The 18,711-nt window shown below is 46.4% G+C and overlaps 1 protein-coding gene across 1 annotated transcript in view; it reads left to right on the forward strand.

Annotated features, from left to right (window-relative positions):
- EHD1 (EH domain containing 1) overlaps positions 1–15,227 on the forward strand; it is a 38,727-nt gene extending 23,500 nt beyond the window's left edge. The window contains exons 3-5 of the mRNA XM_044269841.1: positions 4,059–4,471; positions 8,693–8,857; positions 12,521–15,227. Of these exons, the coding sequence (XP_044125776.1) occupies positions 4,059–4,471; positions 8,693–8,857; positions 12,521–13,045 (1,103 nt within the window). The 3' untranslated portion in view covers positions 13,046–15,227. The remainder of the gene's footprint in view (positions 1–4,058; positions 4,472–8,692; positions 8,858–12,520) is intronic.
- Positions 15,228–18,711: the final 3,484 nt, after the last annotated feature.

The raw sequence follows: 18,711 nt of genomic DNA on the forward strand, positions 1-18,711 counted from the left end.
CAGCACCTAATTCAGTGACCCTTCAAACAAAAGGGGATTGAAAGGGAACCAGTTAGGCCCCTTGTGCTAAAGTTGCTGGGCGCAGCATGGTGTAGTGACATCCACGCTAATTGCGGTGGTCTGTCACTTATGTGGACGTGTGGTTTAGAAGAACTTGCATGTTATACTCATGGCTGCAGAGTCGGACGTATTCATGATGTGGGCTCGCCCTGCTCTCCAGCCATTGATTGACAAGTCTCTCCCTCTTATCTGTGGCTTTAGGGCAGGGGCACCCATATCTCCTGAATACACTGGACGTCTTGCCGGCTGCTTGACAGGTTCCCTCTCTCCGCAGGGCTCCCACTTTCTTACACATCCAGATCATTATGACGAGTATACAGAACAGAGACAAAAATGGATTTTGTTTTCCAGAGAGGGAATGTATTATGTTTTTCCATGCAGGGCACCACTTCCCTTGGAGCACGTGTACAGCGTACATAATGTAGACCAGAGGACCTCCTGACAGGCCACCTACCCAGGTGGCTCTGTGTCACCGCAGCTGGAGAGCCACAGGGTGCAGTCCTGCTGGAGACGTCCAATAGTCCCAGGAGACGCCTAAATGTTGTGTTGTGTGATTCGTAGAAACAGAAGGTTTTTTATAACCAGGGACGGGCTCATTTCTGGCCTTATTAGGGAAGTAAAATCTGACACTTGACCTCAGGCTGCTTCTAAATCCCACGAGGGTAAAGGCCGGACCAGGGAAAGCGTGGAGTGCAGTGGTATATGGGAGCTTCTTCAGGCCCATATAAGCATGTTTGTGAGCATCTCGTCAAGGATACGTTTAATAATAAAAAGAAAAATCTTCAGGCTAAATAAAGAAACTAGGTCTCCAGGATTCCTGCAGGCACGGCTGGCAGCTGCACCCTCGCCCACCCCTAAAGCCCCCTCTTCAGTAGAGAAAGTGAAAGCTGCATACTTGCTGCTGAGAGTCAGAGCCTTATCTACTGGCGAGATCTGGAGAAGTCGTCGTCTTGTCTATAAATAGTGACTGCGGCATCTCACCATTTCAGTCACCTAGTGTCAGACCCAGAGCTTTTTAAATACCCATGCAGCTAAATGTAGTTGTTTTTACGCTGTTGGGGGCAGGGGCTAGAGTAGATTTCAATCTAAACGCACAGACTTCCGGAGGCCTGCTCCCGTCATAAATGAAGTGCATCAGACACCCAAAGTCCTTTTTCACTTCCACAAAACGTAGTAAATTGTTCCATTATCAGAATGATTAATCTGCCAGTATGACCACAAGCACTTCGCTGGTACAATGCCTGAAAACCCACGCCGGCGCCCCGCAGCATTTGTGCAAAACCTAAATGTTGGGTTACACTTTGTGTTTCACTGTCATACTAGCGATGTTGTCCAGGTCCAAAAGTTAACTGGAAGGCTTATAAGTTACTTTTTACTCTGTGACTGGGGTTGTCAAGTTAAAAACAAATCTGCTTTAATATTCCAACAAAATGAAGGTACAGAACAAATACAGTTCAGTTATCCTCGGCCCCCCATCTTCTGGCATTCCCTCCAGTCCCAGCACCGCCGCTCCCTGCTTGGGCTCCTCACAGGACAGGTGACCTATGGTCTGTCCGAATGGGCAAGGACGCACTTTTTCTCCTTTTCTGTCATGGCTGATACATAGAAGGGAGGGACGGAGGCGCATTTAAAAAAAATTTTGGGAACATTTAAGAAAAGTGTTTTCCATAATGTTTACATTGATGGCTTATCCACAGGGAAGGCTGTCAATATCAAATCGGCAGGGGGTCACTCCTGCACAGCTCAGTCCATTTGCACAATGTGTAGTTCCTGAGCTACTCCCAAATCACTGATCGGGAGGGAGGTTATTTGGGTCCTGGATGTTAGACCCCCATGAATGTGCTATTGATGGCCATCCATATAAAACTCACTGAGAAACCCCTTTTTTAAGCTTATTTATTTATTATTTAAAAGGAGTTTACCGAGATTTTCCAGAAGATAGGTCATCAGTATCTGTTCAGACAGGGTCTGATACCCAGGACCCCCACCGATCAGCTTTTTGAGAAGGCATTGGTGCTCCAAGTGTTATCCATTTTAAAAAGCACCTGGCAACAGGATCAGCGCTATTAAACCAGGCATACTAGTGGGATTGATCCTGCTGACTAAAATTATATCTATCTTGTTCATATTGGTTGCCTTGTTCCCTAGAGACTCTCTTTATCCTTTATGCAGATGAAGGCTTTGGTGCTCCCCGGGGGTGGGGCATAGCCTCTTGTTGCTCCTCACCTTTTCAGTGCTGGCCACACCCCTCCATGAACTGAAGCCCTCATCTGTGTAAAGAATAAGGCTACAGCCACAAAGAGGATTTTTTTTGGGCAAGTTTTTGATCTGTCTGCAGGATTTTCTTGCCAAAGTCTGAATGGACTTGAAAGGAAATGGAAGTATAAAGGAAGGATTTGATGGCTGATTCCACTGATGGCTGAAAGTCCTGCAGGCCGATCTGCCGCAAAACCTCCACCAAAGAACTGTTATGTGGCTGTACCCTAAGTCTTTTTCTTGGGAATGCTGCAACCAATTTTTGCAGGATATGTATCATTTTAATTAGCAGAATCAACCCTACTAGGCAGTTTGCCTGGTTTGATGGGGTTGATCTGCTAACAGATGCTCTTTAGCTTTACCTTTACCAAGGCTGTTCCCTAGGAAAGGCTGGAACGAGTCAGTCTTGTATGTTTGGCCTGGCTTGTTGACTCCAGTCTGTTATGTCTTTGCTGTTCATTTTTAGGCATTGGTCCCATGTCCTGATAGCAGAAGCGTTTGGTTTTCATCTATTCACAGCTTTTAGAGCAAGCGAACCTGTAAAGTGAGCACCCAGTCTGACCTGCAGGGTGAAGGTTCAGTATATTAATGTGCTCTGCCCCTCCTGCCCGATGACGTGCTACCTGCGTGTTCCATGTAACAGGCTGCATAGTCATGTATTAAAGGGAGTGTCACCAGGAACTTCACTGATAAACCAGGTACAATGCCGCGTAGTGCCAGCTCAGTTGAATGTAATGATGCCTTTCACTTAAAGGGGTTACCCAATACCAACACCGACTCGCTGTAGTGATCATACTTACCTGGTCCCCGTCGCTGGGTTTGGTCTCTGTTGCTCCTAGGCCGGTTCTTCCTCTCACTGCAGCGCTTAAATCAACATTTGTCAACTGTAATTGGTGCACTTAGGGCTGGCCCAAGCCACTTGCATTTAAGTCCAACCTTGCAATTCCTGCTTCCCCCTGCCAGCCACTCCTTGATTGACGAAGCCAGGTGAGAAGACTATGCAAGAACCTGACCGTGCCAATCGAGAGGGAGGGCTAGCAGGGGGAGCAAGGGTGCACAAAGGGTTGAGCCTGCCCTTTGTGCACCTAACTGCACTTCTGCCTATGGATTGAAAGTACTTTTTCTCTAGAATAAAGCAGTGGATCGCTAAATAAGTTATCGTTATATGATGCTGCGCTAGTCCTACAAGGCATTGTGCCTTGTCTAACTGAATTTCCTGGTGATAGGTTCATTTTAAAGGGAACCCAAGACATTAGTTAAATTATTAGGCTACTTTCACACTCTTGTTTTGTGCAGATCCGTCATAGATGGATCCGTTCAGATAATTCAACCGTCTGCATCCGTTCAGAACAGATCCGTTTGTATTATCTGTAACATAGCCAAGACGGATCCGTCTTGAACACCATTGAAAGTCAATGGGGGACGGATCCGTTTTCTATTGTGCCAAATTGTGTCAGTGAAAACGGATCCGTCCCCATTGACTTACATTGTGTGCCAGGACGGACACCAAAAACGCTGCAAGCAAGGAGACACAAGGTTTCAATATTATTTTGGGTGTAGTAGTTCAGGCTTAGTAGTTTCGTTAGAAGGTTCCGGCCACCAGGTATAGTCCTCCATGTCCTACGCCAGGGTGGCCTTTGCTCTTACCACGTTCTCTAATTGTTAGCAGATTTTCTCAGTCTATAGGTAACATATCCATGTACCTCTCATGAAGTATCTGAACCTCTTTACTGCTCCCACAGGTTATGACTTTGCCGCAGTCTTGGAGTGGTTTGCCGAGCGCGTGGATCGCATTATCCTGCTTTTTGATGCTCACAAGTTGGACATATCTGATGAATTTTCTGAGGTCATCAAAGCACTCAAAAACCACGAGGATAAAATCAGAGTTGTGCTGAACAAGGCAGATCAGATTGAAACCCAGCAGCTTATGAGAGTGTATGGGGCCCTCATGTGGTCACTGGGAAAGATCATCAACACTCCGGAGGTGGTGCGAGTATACATCGGGTCATTCTGGTCCCATCCTCTGCTTATCCCGGACAACCGCAAACTGTTTGAAGCCGAAGAACAAGACTTATTCAAGGACATCCAGTCCTTACCCAGGAATGCTGCCCTCCGCAAGCTGAATGACCTCATTAAAAGAGCTAGGCTGGCCAAGGTAAGCAGGGAAGGTTTCCTCATTGTGTCTCTGGTAAAGGTAGCTTAGCTTCTGGTGCTGCTGGCCTCAACAGAACAGGATATGTTTTCTTCGTAACACATGGCACTACAAGTGTGACCTCTTTTCAGTGACAACCCCTCTTAGACTGGAGTCCTCAACAGATGATTTTGCTAGGGAAAACTGGAGCTAGCCGGACAATTGTCCTGTAGCACTCCCTGTAGGCGAAAGGCACAATTACATGGATGCCTTTAAGCTGAATAGCCGTCTATGTTTAAATGGAACAGCCTGAGTCGGCCAGAGCAGTGCGATTGTGCCTCAAAATGGCAGCCCGAAGCTTCTGAGGAGGGGCTCGGGGCAAAATTGGAAAGCGAATCTAATACTCTATAGAGCCAAAATGTTCCTCAACGCTGTACAGTCAGAGGGTTCATGTACAAACAGAATCATACGTTACATAGCAACAAACAAGTCATCAATTTAAACGAGAAATGAGGGCCCTGCTCACAAGAGCTTAGGGGTGACACAGAAAACAATGGTCCAGCCATCTTAACTAATGAGCCAGTCACCAGACAATATCTGTAGTGCTTCTGAGTGCGTGGGGTGTGGTGGATAATGTCTGATGATGGATCAGGTTCTGAAGAATGATGTTAAAGGGGGCGGTGGGTGGGCGAAAGTAAGATTAGGGGATGTGATAGGCTAACCTAAATATATATATTTTTAGGGAGCGCCTAAAATCTGTGGATGTTGTGATTTAACCCAATTGATTGGGGTAGGGCTTTCCAGAGAACTGGTGCAGCTCGGGAGAAGTCTTGGAGATGAGTGAGAGGTCCGCATAATGGTGAATGTCAGTCGTAAGTCACTGGCTAAACGGAGAGCACGGGTAGGATGGTATGCAGGAATGAGGGAGGAGAAGTAAGAGGGTTCAGCACTGTGGAGAGCTTTGTGGGTGAGAATCAGAAGTTTAAATTGAATCCTGTACTGTAAGGGCAATCAGTGCAATGACTGACACGGGGTGGAGGCATCGGAAGTAGTAGTTTGACAAAGAGCCTGGCTGCTACGTTCAGGATAGATAGGAGAGGGTCTGGTGAAGGGTAGACCAATTAAAGCGGTTGTTTCATCATAGACAATGGGGGCATATCGCTAGGATATCCCTCCATTGTCTTATAGGTGTGGGTCCCACTGCTGGGACCCGCACCTATATCGAACGGAGCCCCGCAAGGTGGTGGCTAGAGGACTCCGGTCCAGCCACCACCAAGCCGGCTCCCCATAGAAGCCACCACCAAGCCGGCTCCCCATAGAAGCCACCACCAAGCCGGCTCCCCATAGAAGCCACCACCAAGCCGGCTCCCCATAGAAGCCACCACCAAGCCGGCTCCCCATAGAAGCCACCACCAAGCCGGCTCCCCATAGAAGCCACCACCAAGCCGGCTCCCCATAGAAGCCACCACCAAGCCGGCTCCCCATAGAAGCCACCACCAAGCCGGCTCCCCATAGAAGCCACCACCAAGCCGGCTCCCCATAGAAGCCACCACCAAGCCGGCTCCCCATAGAAGCCACCACCAAGCCGGCTCCCCATAGAAGCCACCACCAAGCCGGCTCCCCATAGAAGCCACCACCAAGCCGGCTCCCCATAGAAGCCACCACCAAGCCGGCTCCCCATAGAAGCCACCACCAAGCCGGCTCCCCATAGAAGCCACCACCAAGCCGGCTCCCCATAGAAGCCACCACCAAGCCGGCTCCCCATAGAAGCCACCACCAAGCCGGCTCCCCATAGAAGCCACCACCAAGCCGGCTCCCCATAGAAGCCACCACCAAGCCGGCTCCCCATAGAAGCCACCACCAAGCCGGCTCCCCATAGAAGCCACCACCAAGCCGGCTCCCCATAGAAGCCACCACCAAGCCGGCTCCCCATAGAAGCCACCACCAAGCCGGCTCCCCATAGAAGCCACCACCAAGCCGGCTCCCCATAGAAGCCACCACCAAGCCGGCTCCCCATAGAAGCCACCACCAAGCCGGCTCCCCATAGAAGCCACCACCAAGCCGGCTCCCCATAGAAGCCACCACCAAGCCGGCTCCCCATAGAAGCCACCACCAAGCCGGCTCCCCATAGAAGCCACCACCAAGCCGGCTCCCCATAGAAGCCACCACCAAGCCGGCTCCCCATAGAAGCCACCACCAAGCCGGCTCCCCATAGAAGCCACCACCAAGCCGGCTCCCCATAGAAGCCACCACCAAGCCGGCTCCCCATAGAAGCCACCACCAAGCCGGCTCCCCATAGAAGCCACCACCAAGCCGGCTCCCCATAGAAGCCACCACCAAGCCGGCTCCCCATAGAAGCCACCACCAAGCCGGCTCCCCATAGAAGCCACCACCAAGCCGGCTCCCCATAGAAGCCACCACCAAGCCGGCTCCCCATAGAAGCCACCACCAAGCCGGCTCCCCATAGAAGCCACCACCAAGCCGGCTCCCCATAGAAGCCACCACCAAGCCGGCTCCCCATAGAAGCCACCACCAAGCCGGCTCCCCATAGAAGTGAATGGAAACGTACCGCGCACCACTCCTATTAATTTCAACGTACCGCTCCTTTTAATTTCTATGGGTCCGACGGAAATAGCCGAGCCAGCGCTCGGCTATTTTCGCCGGCACCGTAGAAAATGAATGGAGGGCAGCTGCGCATTGTCCATGATGAAACAACCCCTTTAATGTATTACAGTAATCCAAACTGGAATGGATCAGGGCAACAATGAGAGTTTTTGTTTCCACAGTAAAAAGGGCAAATTCTGGAGATGTTTTTGAGGTGCAGGTGGTATGAGCGGGTGAAGGAAAGATGTGTCAAAAATAACAGCCCAGGAGTCATGGTAGTTTCACCCACTGAGGGGGAGTTGTCGGGTTCAGGATGATTAGTAGATGGAGAAAACAAAAGTTCAGTTTTTGAAAGAGTCATATAGAGCAAGGACATGATGTTGGAGAAAGCAGAAAGTCACTTGGGTTCTGTAGTAAAGCTGGGGGTGATGTCACAGGTTAAAGTGTATAGTTGGGTGTCATCCGCATGGAGATGGTACTGAAAACCAAATCTGCTGATAGTTTGTCCAATAGGGTCAGGGTAGGGAAAAGAGAAGAGGACCAAGGACTGAACCCAGAGGAGCCCCAACAGCAAGGAAAGGAGAAGTAGAACCAGCAAATGATACACTGAAGGAGCAGCTAGAGAATTAGGAAGAAAACCAAGAGAGAATGGTGTCATGAAGTCCAGTAGATTGGAGCATGCTGAGTAAGAGATGGTGGTCTACAGTGTCAAATGTTGCAGAGAGATCCAGAAGAATGAGCAGAGAGTAGTTACCGTTGTACTTGGCTGTCAGGAGGCCATTTGTCACCTTGGTGAGGGCAGTTTCTATAGAGTGTGGAAACCAGATTGTAGGGGTCAAGGGGAGTGAACAGGGAGATAGCAGATGAGGTGAGAATAGACCAAGCGCTCCAGGAGTTTAGAGATGAAGGGGAAGATCAGAGAGGGGTCAACAGATGGTTTCTTAATGTTCTGGAGTTATGACAGAATGTTTGAAAGAGGAGGGCAAGGTACCAGATGAGAGGTGGAAAATGATAGAAGATATGTACAGGCACCACACCCTCCTCTGTAGCTCAAGTGTATTCCTTATGAATAGGCAGCATACACAAATGGATATTTAGTAACTACTAGCATTCTCCATGCAATATCAGTTCTGGAGCATCTATTCTTATGGCTCTATTCTTGCTGGAAGTTTATGAATGCATTGCCAAGAGTCTGTAATATTGGTCCACCTGGGTGTTACCAGTTTGTGTGGAGGGGTGTCCCTGCACAGTTTGACCCTGGCAGCTCTGAAGTGATAGTGTCAGACTGTGCAAAGAAACGCTCCAACTGGTAACACCCAGGTGGACCTATATTGCAGACTGTAGAAATATTAGTGGGATTGCACAACAGAGCCAGAAGAATAGATGCTCCAGAACTGATACTGCTTGGAGAATGCAAGTAGTTACTAAGACAGACATGTCGAGAGAGGTCCATAGTGATGTGTAGAGAGCCATGTACATAGTATGTCATTGTGTGCCGCTGTATGATGGGGAAAACCCCCGAAATAACTATTAATATGGGGTAGCTAGGTTTCCCTCTCCATGTCCTTTATATTGAGGTGATGAATTTTGCATGCAAAACAAGAAACCTTCTGTAATTTGCCTCCGATGTCTCCCTTTCAGGTCCATGCCTATATTATTAGTGCTTTAAAAAAGGAAATGCCAAATGTCTTTGGTAAAGATAACAAAAAGAAGGAGCTGATCAATAATCTGGCGGAGATTTACATGAAAATAGAAAAAGAGCAGCAGATCTCCCCCGGAGACTTCCCCAGCCTCAAGAAAATGCAGGTAAGAGATGCTTAGGTGTGAAGTCTGCTTCATGTGACTGTATCATAAATCACTGCAGTCAGGACGGCCATGTGAATTGTGTATGTGTCCCCATATACTATATGTATATACCTGCCCATAGATATACTATTCACACGTCATCCCATTAGTGTTACCACATGGCTACTGCATGTGAAGTGAATCTGTCAGCTGAATGAGGTGGCAGTGTAGTATGGGGGGAAGGTCAGCCCAAAACACTGCTGATTGTGTGATCGGAGTGATGACAGAATACAGTGGACGTGTAGTTATTCTCCCGGCCTCCTCACGTAACGTCAGCATGGATGGCAGAGGTGGGGGAGCGTTTACTGCAGGAATACAGCCTGATACCAGTCGCGGTATTCCTTGGTAACGCCTGTTGGCCGAAGGGACTCTTAAGAAGGTGGAGCTCTCCCCATAGAGCAGTAGTTTGATGGCAGATCCACTTCAAAGGGGTTCGCTCACTTAAACCGGACATACCTCCATTTTCACCCAGGCAGCCCCCTTGACCTGAGCATCGGAGCAGTTCATGCTCCGATGCTCTCCTTTGCCCTGCGCTAAATCGCACAGGGCAAAGGCATTTTTTGGAGATCCGGTGAAGTTCCAGGCTCTCCATGGGGCTGCCAGGAAGCCCAGTGACATCATCAGCACTGATGGGTGGGATTTAGCGCTGCTCTTGCCAGTAAAATGGCTAGGGCAGCGCTAAAGCCCTCCCATCAGAGCCGGTGCCGTCACCAAACAAACTGCCGGGCGGAAGTTTCCGCCTGGAAGTGTGTTATTGAAAACAAAAGAACCCGTGCCCTGCGCGATATAGCGCAGGGCAAGGGAGCACATCGGAGCATGAGATGCTCTGATGCTAGCCTCAGGGGTGCTGCCTGGGTGAAAATAAGGGTATGGCCGGGTTCAGCTCTGAACCCTGACAACCCCTTTAAGCACATGGTATTTATCATTTGTTAAAGTTTATACGTGGCACTTACTAATGTATTGTGATTGTCCATATTGCTTCCTTTGCTGGCTGGATTCAAGTTTCCATCACATTATACACTGCTCGTATCCATGGTTACAACCACTCTGGAATCCAGCAGAGCTGACCATGCAAGAATGCGGATCCGTTTTTTGTGATAAGTTCAGCAAAGAAATAAAAAAAGATTGCATTTCGCATTTTTGCAGACCTTTAGACTTCAATGGGGTCACGTCCCGATTTTCACTGATTAGTATAGGACATTTTTTATTTGTTTTGCGAGGCCGTGCTACGGACAAAAAAATGTGAACAACACAGAGTGCTGTCCACATCTTTTCGGGGCCCCATAGAACTGAATGGGTCCGCATCTAATCCGTAAAATTGCAGATCGGATGCAGAAAGCAAAATACAGCCATCTGAATGACCCCTATGGGAAAAGCACTAGCCTATGTGCACTCCTCCGGCCCTGGCCACCAGAGAGGCTGGCGCTTTTTTCTATAGTGTGCAGGGACGGTCACTGCTGCTGGATTGCAGGGTGGTCGTAACCATGGAAACGAGCAGTGCATAATGTGATGGAAAAATGAATCCAGCCAGCCAAGGAGTTTGTTTAGTAACATTAGTAACTGCTTGTATTACCTTTCTCTACATGATAAATGCCATTTGCTGAAGTGTCACAGCCATTAAAGGCTGCAGTTGCACAGTTTATCAGCTGTACATCTTCTTATATCTGCCCAGGAAAATGCACAACTTCCTGTGTGTCTGCAGCTGGCGGTCAGTGATGTATGAAGAGCACATGGTAGTCGCCCAGATGTCACCCGTGCCTCAGACATCTGACCACACAAACAATGGGCGCGACGTGCTGCTCTTTCTGGCATAGTTCACAAGATGCTGTATAAACCCAGGACAAGCGTATTCATTGTATACAGAAGACCTACAGCGGTCCAAAATACTTTCTGTATAAGTTCCTCCATTCCCAAGATCTCTGCTTGCTGTCATTCAAGAGGAACATTACTGTTTGTGCCATGGGCACAGAGTCGCTCAGCTCATTACCAGACAGCTCTCATCCCTGGACGGTAACGCACAGTACACCCGTGTTTCCGTCGCGTGACCAGGGCAGATTCTTGGCCAATGAAAATTCGTGTTGAATGGCAGAAAGCAGAGGTCTTGAAAACTGCAAGAAGTTGATACAGGAAGGACAATTAGAAAATTTAAGCTTTTGAATATTCAATAATTAAATGGGTTCTCCATGAATAATGTAAAAAAAAATAGAAATAATCTCTTTCTAACAAAGTTAGAACCAGCCCTGTACCTCACGTGGGTCTCCACATTCATTGCTCTTATAGTTCTGCTAGATTTATTTGAAGTTGTCAGCTTAGGGGATGTGTCCTTTCTGCTGCACCTGGTAAGTTTGAAGGGCAGAACTGAGCATGTGCTTCCATCTGAGTGAGCAGGACAGGCAAATTAGGAAAAGAGCAAACAGCAGGTGGCGCTATACAGCTGGATTTCAGAAAATAAATGTAACTTAGCTATAATACACTTTTTTTAATTATATGCAATTACAAAGGTACTCGGATTCAGGTGCTGTTATATATGTTAATATTTTTCCTTTCTGTTTACTTCCCAAAGCCATAACTTTTTTTATTTATTTTTTATTCTTCTATTCACATAGCTATATGAGGGCTTGTTTTTTGCGGGACATGTAGTACTTTCTAGTGGCACCACTTACGGTTGCATTAAATGTAGTGGGAAGCAGGAAATAAATTCCAAATGGTGTGGAATCATAAAAATAAAATAAAAACTCTGCCACGGTTTTTGAGTTTTGTTTTTACAGCGTTTCCTATGCAGTAAATATGACTTGTTACTTTCATTCTCTGGGTCAGTATTATTACAACGATACCACATATGTGTAGTTTTTCTTGTTTTTTTAATACTGAAAATTAAAAAAATTCTTTAAATCGCCATATTCTTATATATTTATTTGTGCACGGAGCATTTTTGGCGGGGCCATCTGTACTTTTCATTGGGGTGTGTATGACTTTGACCACTTTTTATTCAATTTTCTTTGCAAGGTAAAGCGGCCAAAAAACGTAGAATCGGCTGTTTTGACTTTTTTTTTTTTCTCTCAATTTTATCGGTTGGAACAAATATTTGTTATATTTTCATAGTATGGGCGTTTTTCGCACGTGGTGATACTCATGTTTACTTTTTTTATGTACTTTTAATTTTGGGGAAAGGGGAGTGATTTGAATTTTTAGATTTTTATATATAATTTCAAAATTCTTGGCCCAGTTTTTATCAGCCGCCGCTCGCGGGCATTGGCCTTGGGTACTTGCTGTTTAAAACAGCAGGCACCCGGCAGCTATGGAGCCTGCTTCACACAAAACCAGGTGCCATATTTAAAGTCCCAACTGCTGGTGTACATATACATAAATCGGTTGGGAACTAGTTAAGGACAAGTCAGCTCCAAATATACTAGTCATTTTCTGTCGTACTAGTTATTTTCAGCTGTGGCCCGATGTTCCAATGCCACTGGTGCCAGTCTGAGGTGTCATCCCTTCTGGTGTCCTGTGAATGCAGAGTTTAACTGTCAGCAAACTAGACCCTGTAAAGAAGTCTAATGTACCAGTGTAGATGACATGTAAACCTGTGTAAAAAAGCCTCGTAATTTATTTATTTTTTCTCTACAGGAAATTCTAATGACCCAGGACTTTTCCAAGTTCCAGTCTATCAAGCCAAAGTTGCTGGATGCAGTTGATGACATGCTGGCCAATGACATTGCTAGGCTCATGGTCATGGTCAGGCAGGAGGAATCCCAAATGACAACCCAAGTGGTGAAAGGTGGAGCATTTGACGGAACCACGAATGGTCCATTTGGCCACGGATATGGGGAGGGAGCTGGAGAAGGCATTGACGACGTAGAGTGGGTAGTAGGAAAAGATAAACCAACGTATGATGAGATCTTTTACACACTTTCTCCTGTCAATGGGAAAGTCACCGGTGCTAGTGCCAAAAAGGAAATGGTGAAGTCCAAGCTCCCCAACACCGTCTTGGGCAAAATCTGGAAGTTGGCAGATGTGGACCGAGATGGTTTTCTTGATGATGAAGAGTTTGCTTTAGCAAATCATTTAATAAAAGTGAAATTAGAAGGGCACGAGCTTCCAGCAGAGCTGCCAACTCACCTCATCCCACCTTCAAAACGTCGAGGAGAGTGACCACTTACCCTGCCACCCATCTTTTCATCTTCAGTGTCTTCCATTTTTTTTTTCTTCATTAAATGCCTCATTTGAAAGAACTACAAGAAAAGGATTTTCAACGCCATTTAACTTTTTAAAATGTTTAAAATTATATTCTTACAAAACCCCTCTAAATAAAAGGACTGGTTTATTGTTGGAGCAGTGGTGATGTCAGAAGGCTAATGCTATGCTTGTTCTACAGCTGAGGGCTGGGGTGTGTGAAATGTCCATCTGGTGTCTCACAAAATTATTCTGATGACATCAGTCAAGCTGTGATCCATGACCAATGATGAAATGTCAGCGATTGTGAGGAATTTTCTACTGAAATCTTTCTTTACCTGCCGGTTGTGTGGACAAGTCAATGTCAGGATTGATGGAGATGGACTTCTGACATGCATGTCTTATTGGTCATGGTACCACCATCTTTCTGCCTCAGTTGTAGAAACATTAAAGGGAGATGTATCGCTGCGTAGCTATCATGTTTTGTGTCCTTTGGATTATCGTCACACGACCATCATTTTATGCTAAGGACAAATCCACCACAAAGTCACCATGTCTTAAAGGGTTGCTGTTTTTTAGATGTCATAGCGACCTATCTTTGATATGTCGTTATCGCTATGACATCAGAAGTTTTGTGAAGGCTCAGCGACTCCTAAATGGGGATGTGGATGCAGATTTCAGATGAAATTGCTGCAGACTTCACTCTTTGGATTATAAAGCGGAAAGTCCACATGTAAGACGAGCAGATTTTGTAGCAGATTTGCCTGCAGTAAAATTATGGTATGTGAAGGCACCCGTAGGCTAGTTTCACACAGGCGGCAGAGCAATCCGTCAAGGGAACAGCCTGACAGAGTTCTCTGGATCCGGCCTAGCCAGATACTGCCATTCACCACCGGCGCCCATTGTCTATAATGGGAACCGGTGGGGATCTGGCCGCTTCCCGGGATTTATGACTGGATTCGGCCTAACAGAAACTGTTGCGTGCAGCGGCCTTTGTCCAGCCAAATCCCAGCATAAATACCAGGCAGCAGCTGGATTCCCACCAGATCCCATTATAGTCTGTGGGGTTCAGCGGGCACCCAGCATTACCTGGCTATGCCGGATGCAGAGACCTCCAGCAAGCTGTTCTCTGCCAGACTGCTCTGTCACCTCTGTGAAAGAAGCCTTAAAGGGGTATTCCAGTAAGTACAAGTTATCCCCTATTCTGTGATAACTATCAGATTGGTGGGGTCCTACAGCTGGGACCCCCACCGATCACGAGAATGGCGTCCTCATTCCTCCTGCAGGCCCCTTGCTGCTCCCATGAAATGACAGAAGTGGCTGGTTGCGCAGCCGCTCCATTAATTTCTATGGGGGGTTCCGGAGATAGCCGAGTACAGCGCTCCCCTATCTCCGGAACACCCATAGAAATGAAAGGAGTGGTCATGCACATGTGCGGCAAGCTGCTCCAGTCATTTTAGGGGAGCAGCAAGGGGTATGGAGTCCCTGTTCTTGTGATTGGTGGGGGTCCCAGCGGAAGGGCCCCCACCGATCTGATAGTTATCCTGTGTACCTACCAGAATACCCCTTTAAACCTCTTCTGTCTTCCACTTTATTGCCTTAGAGAACATTGAAGCTGCTAATAGCCTGAACAAGGCCTCCGCGCCAGCAGTGTTATTTTCCAGTATTCCACCAGCTTGAATGTAGAGCTATGAACACGATGGTTATTCCACTGAACTAATGCCAGTCTCCAGCCTTCTTCAGTATTAAATATTTAGTTTTGCATTTTTTTTATTGACTATGTAGTAGCTGAAAAGGGAGACCTGTTATTTGAAAGACCCTTTAATGGGCAAGAAACAAGCTTGCATCTTCTCATTGTTGGTGTTACCACCGGGGTATTGTGTGGCCAAACATACACCCGCACATGGATGGTTGGTAGTTTGGATCCATGCATTACCCCTGTGATGACACTTGGTGCACAGGACAGGATGTGTTGTCTTCAGGACACTGGAGAAGACAACTGAAGGATTAGCGCCTGCAACTTCAAGCCCTTGGCCACTTTAAGGCCTCTTGAACACGACCTTATGGCTTTTTCAGTATTTTGCAGTCTACCAGATGACGTCCGTGTGCATTCCATTTTTTGCGGAACGGAACAGCTGGTCCTTGATAGAACAGTACTATCCTTGTCCGTTATGCGGACAATAATAGGACATGTTCTATCTTTGAACGGAAATACGGAAACAGAATGCATACGGAGTACATTCTGTTTTTTTTTTGCGGACCCATTGAAATGAATGGTTCCGTACATGGAACGCAAAGAACTGAAACGGGAGAGAAAAAAAAAAGAGGCCTTACTAGGAGAATTGGCATCCATTTTATTTAACGTGATGCAGGTTACCCTTTATAAGGTGCACATACTAAACATATATAATACAGAACACCAGCCTGTGCCTTTCCTTCTGTAAAAGTTCTCATTTTCTGTAATATAAAATATAAAAGTTTTTATCACAGCTTTTGGCATACTCCTTGTGGCAGTGTTTGTGTCCTGGTTCACTTTGAATGTGCTTCATCCATATCACTCTTGTTTTTGTATAGTTTGGGCGTTTGTATTTCATGTGGAGGGTGCCTGACTTAGCTTACACAATACCCTGCCGGATAGCTTCAGGTTGGGGAACTAAAGCATCCCATCTTTTTCTTATGACTGGGAAAAGGATTGTCCTCCTTCTGTGGTACATTAAGAACACCATAGGCCCTGGGCTGTTTCCCTGAACTTGGGGCTCCACTTCTGTCCTGCCAAGTTGTCTATAGCAAGTACCTCGAAATTCCACCCCAGAACTCAAAATTAATTCAGATTAGACAAGTAAAACTATTCAGACCCCAGACCATACCTATACTTGCCTGCCTTGCTCCTGCACTCCTCTTTATAACCACAATACAAATGCTACTTGTGAATGTGCCCTTAACAAACTTGGCCCGCTATATCTGAAGATAATTAAACGGACATGAGGGTAATCTCTGGGGCATTAAAGGGGTTATCCAAGACCTATAATTTTACCCTCCACCCCAATATGCCCAGGCCCATCACACAGATTGTACTTGCCTTTCTTCTTGGCACCCGCGTCACTTCTGATGGGGGGGCAGCCAATAGCAGGCCACAACGGGAACGAGCCTCCCATTGCGGGTGACGAAGATGCTGCAGCGGCCGTTCCGGCATCAGAAGTGATGCAGGTGCCAGGGAGAGAGGCAAGTACAATCTGTGTGGGGGGCCTGGGCATATGTGGGCATTATAGGTCTTGGATAGCCAGCCTGGCCTCTTCTGCGCCGTCTATACTGCAGGCAGCAGGACACACAAGTAGACTGGTGAAGAGGCTGGAGTTAGTCGGAACCTGTCTGGATTGGAAGCTCAGCACTGATTAACACCTGACCCCTTCATCCCAATATGTGAAGAGTGCTGCAAACTGCCACATCCAAGCTCCCATGGCAGCGGTCGCTAAAAACCGTAAGCTGATAGGAGGCGTTCAGGTGCCATCTCATCATAATCCTCCCCTATTGACCGGGATCGGCAACCGTCGACACTCCAGCTACTGAGAAACTACAACTCCCAGCATGCACACATGCAACTGTGTAACTCCCATAGAAGTGAAAGGCGCATTCTTGGGAGTTGTAGTTTCAGAACACCTGGAATGCTGATCCCTGCTCTATGGTGACGACCAGCAAAGTACAATACCCAGTTTTCAGGACTTGGGGAGGTGGGTTCTGGAGCACGGTTCAGTGATCACCCTATATGGGGTGAGCGAGTTGGCGTAATTACTGCTGGACATTATACATTCACATAGTTTTGTTCTATGCCATCTTGTCACGCTCTATCATTGGGCGGTAATAAATACCACAGCCTCCTGTTTTGTTTCGACCATGTCATTTACAATTTCTGCAGACAGTCTCTAGTCTATCCATGGAATGTGTCAAATTAAACTTGACTGGTAGCTGGAGCTGTATGTTCATCCATGAAGGGGACCTATATGTTCACCTTTTTACATGATACCCCTTGAACTTTTAATACTTTATTTTTTTTCTAGTTACACCCACAAACGTAAATGTATTTTACTAGGATTTTATGTGATAGACCAACACAAAGTAGCAAGTATGTGTTAAGTAAAAAAAAAAAAAAATTATACATGGGTTTCAAAATGTTTAATAAATAAAAATCTGAAACGTGTGCATTTGTATTCAGCCCCCTGTACTCGAATACCCCTAAGTAAATTCCAGTGTGACCAATTATCTTCAGAAGTCACCTAATTAGTAAATAGAGTCCACCTGTGTGTAATTTATTCTCAGTATAACAGCAGCTGGTCTGTGAAGACCTCAGGTTTGTTAGAGAATATTAGTGATCAAACAGTAGCATGAAAACCAAGGAACACACCAGACAGGTCAGGGATAAAGTTGTGGAGAAGTGTAAAGCAAGGTTAGGTTATAAAAAAAAATAAAAAATAACCCAAGCTCTAAACATCTCATGGGGCACTGTTTAATCCATCATCTGAAAGTGGAAGGGAGTATGGCACAACTGCAAACCTATCAAGACATGGCCATCCACCTAAACTGACAGCTCGTGCAAGAGTGATACTAATTGGAGAAGCAGCCAAAAAAGCTATGGTCACTTTGGAGATGCTGCAGAGATCCACAGCTCAGGTGGGAGAATCTGTCCACAGGACAACTATTAGTCATGTACTTCACAAATCTGGCCTTGATGGAAGAGTCATTTTTGAAAGCAAGCCATAAGAAGTCTTGTTTGCAACAAGCCATGTAGGGGGACACAACAAACGTGGAAGAAGGTGCTCTGGTTAGATGAGAACAAAGTTGAGATTTTAATCCTAAATGCAAACTTTTTAGCCGAAGTGTTGTGTGTGGCAGAAAACTAACACTGCACACCACCCTGAACACACAATCCCCACCGTGAAACATGCTGTGGGGGTGCTTTTCTTCATCAGGGATATTGAAGCTGGTTAGAGTTGATAGGAAGATGGATGGAGCTAAATACAGGGCAATCCTGGAGGAAAACTTGGTAGAGGCTGCAAAAGACTTGAGATTGGGGTGGAGGTTTACCTTCCAGCAGAACAACGACCCTAAACATACGGCCAGAGCTACAATGGAATGGTTTAGATTGGAGCATATTCATGTGTTAGACTGGCCCAGTCAAAGTCCAGACCTAAATCCCATTGAGAATCTCTGGAAAGACTTGACAATTGCTGTTCACAGACGCTCTCCATCCAGTCTGACTGAGCTTCAGCTATTTTGCAAAGAAAAATGGGCAAAAATTTCAGCCTCTAGATGTGAAAAGCTGGTAGAGACATACCCCAAAAGACTTGCAGCTGTAATTGCAGACAAAGGTGGTCCTACAAAGTATTGACTCGGGCTGAATACAAACGTACGTCACACTTTCCAGATTTTTATTTATAAAAAATTTTGAAAACCACATTTTCTAGTTTACTTCACACACTGTGTTGGTCTATCACATTAAATACCAATAAAATACATTTAATCCCTTAAAGAATGGGCCTATTTACATTTTTAGTTTTTATTGGTACCATTTTTGTGGTACGTACGATTTTTTTGTTTACTGTTTTAGGCCTCTTTCACACGAGCATGACGGATTAGGTCCGGGTGCATTC

Source organism: Bufo gargarizans, chromosome 10, assembly GCF_014858855.1.
Source record: "Bufo gargarizans isolate SCDJY-AF-19 chromosome 10, ASM1485885v1, whole genome shotgun sequence".
Classification (NCBI taxonomy): Eukaryota; Metazoa; Chordata; class Amphibia; order Anura; family Bufonidae; genus Bufo; species Bufo gargarizans.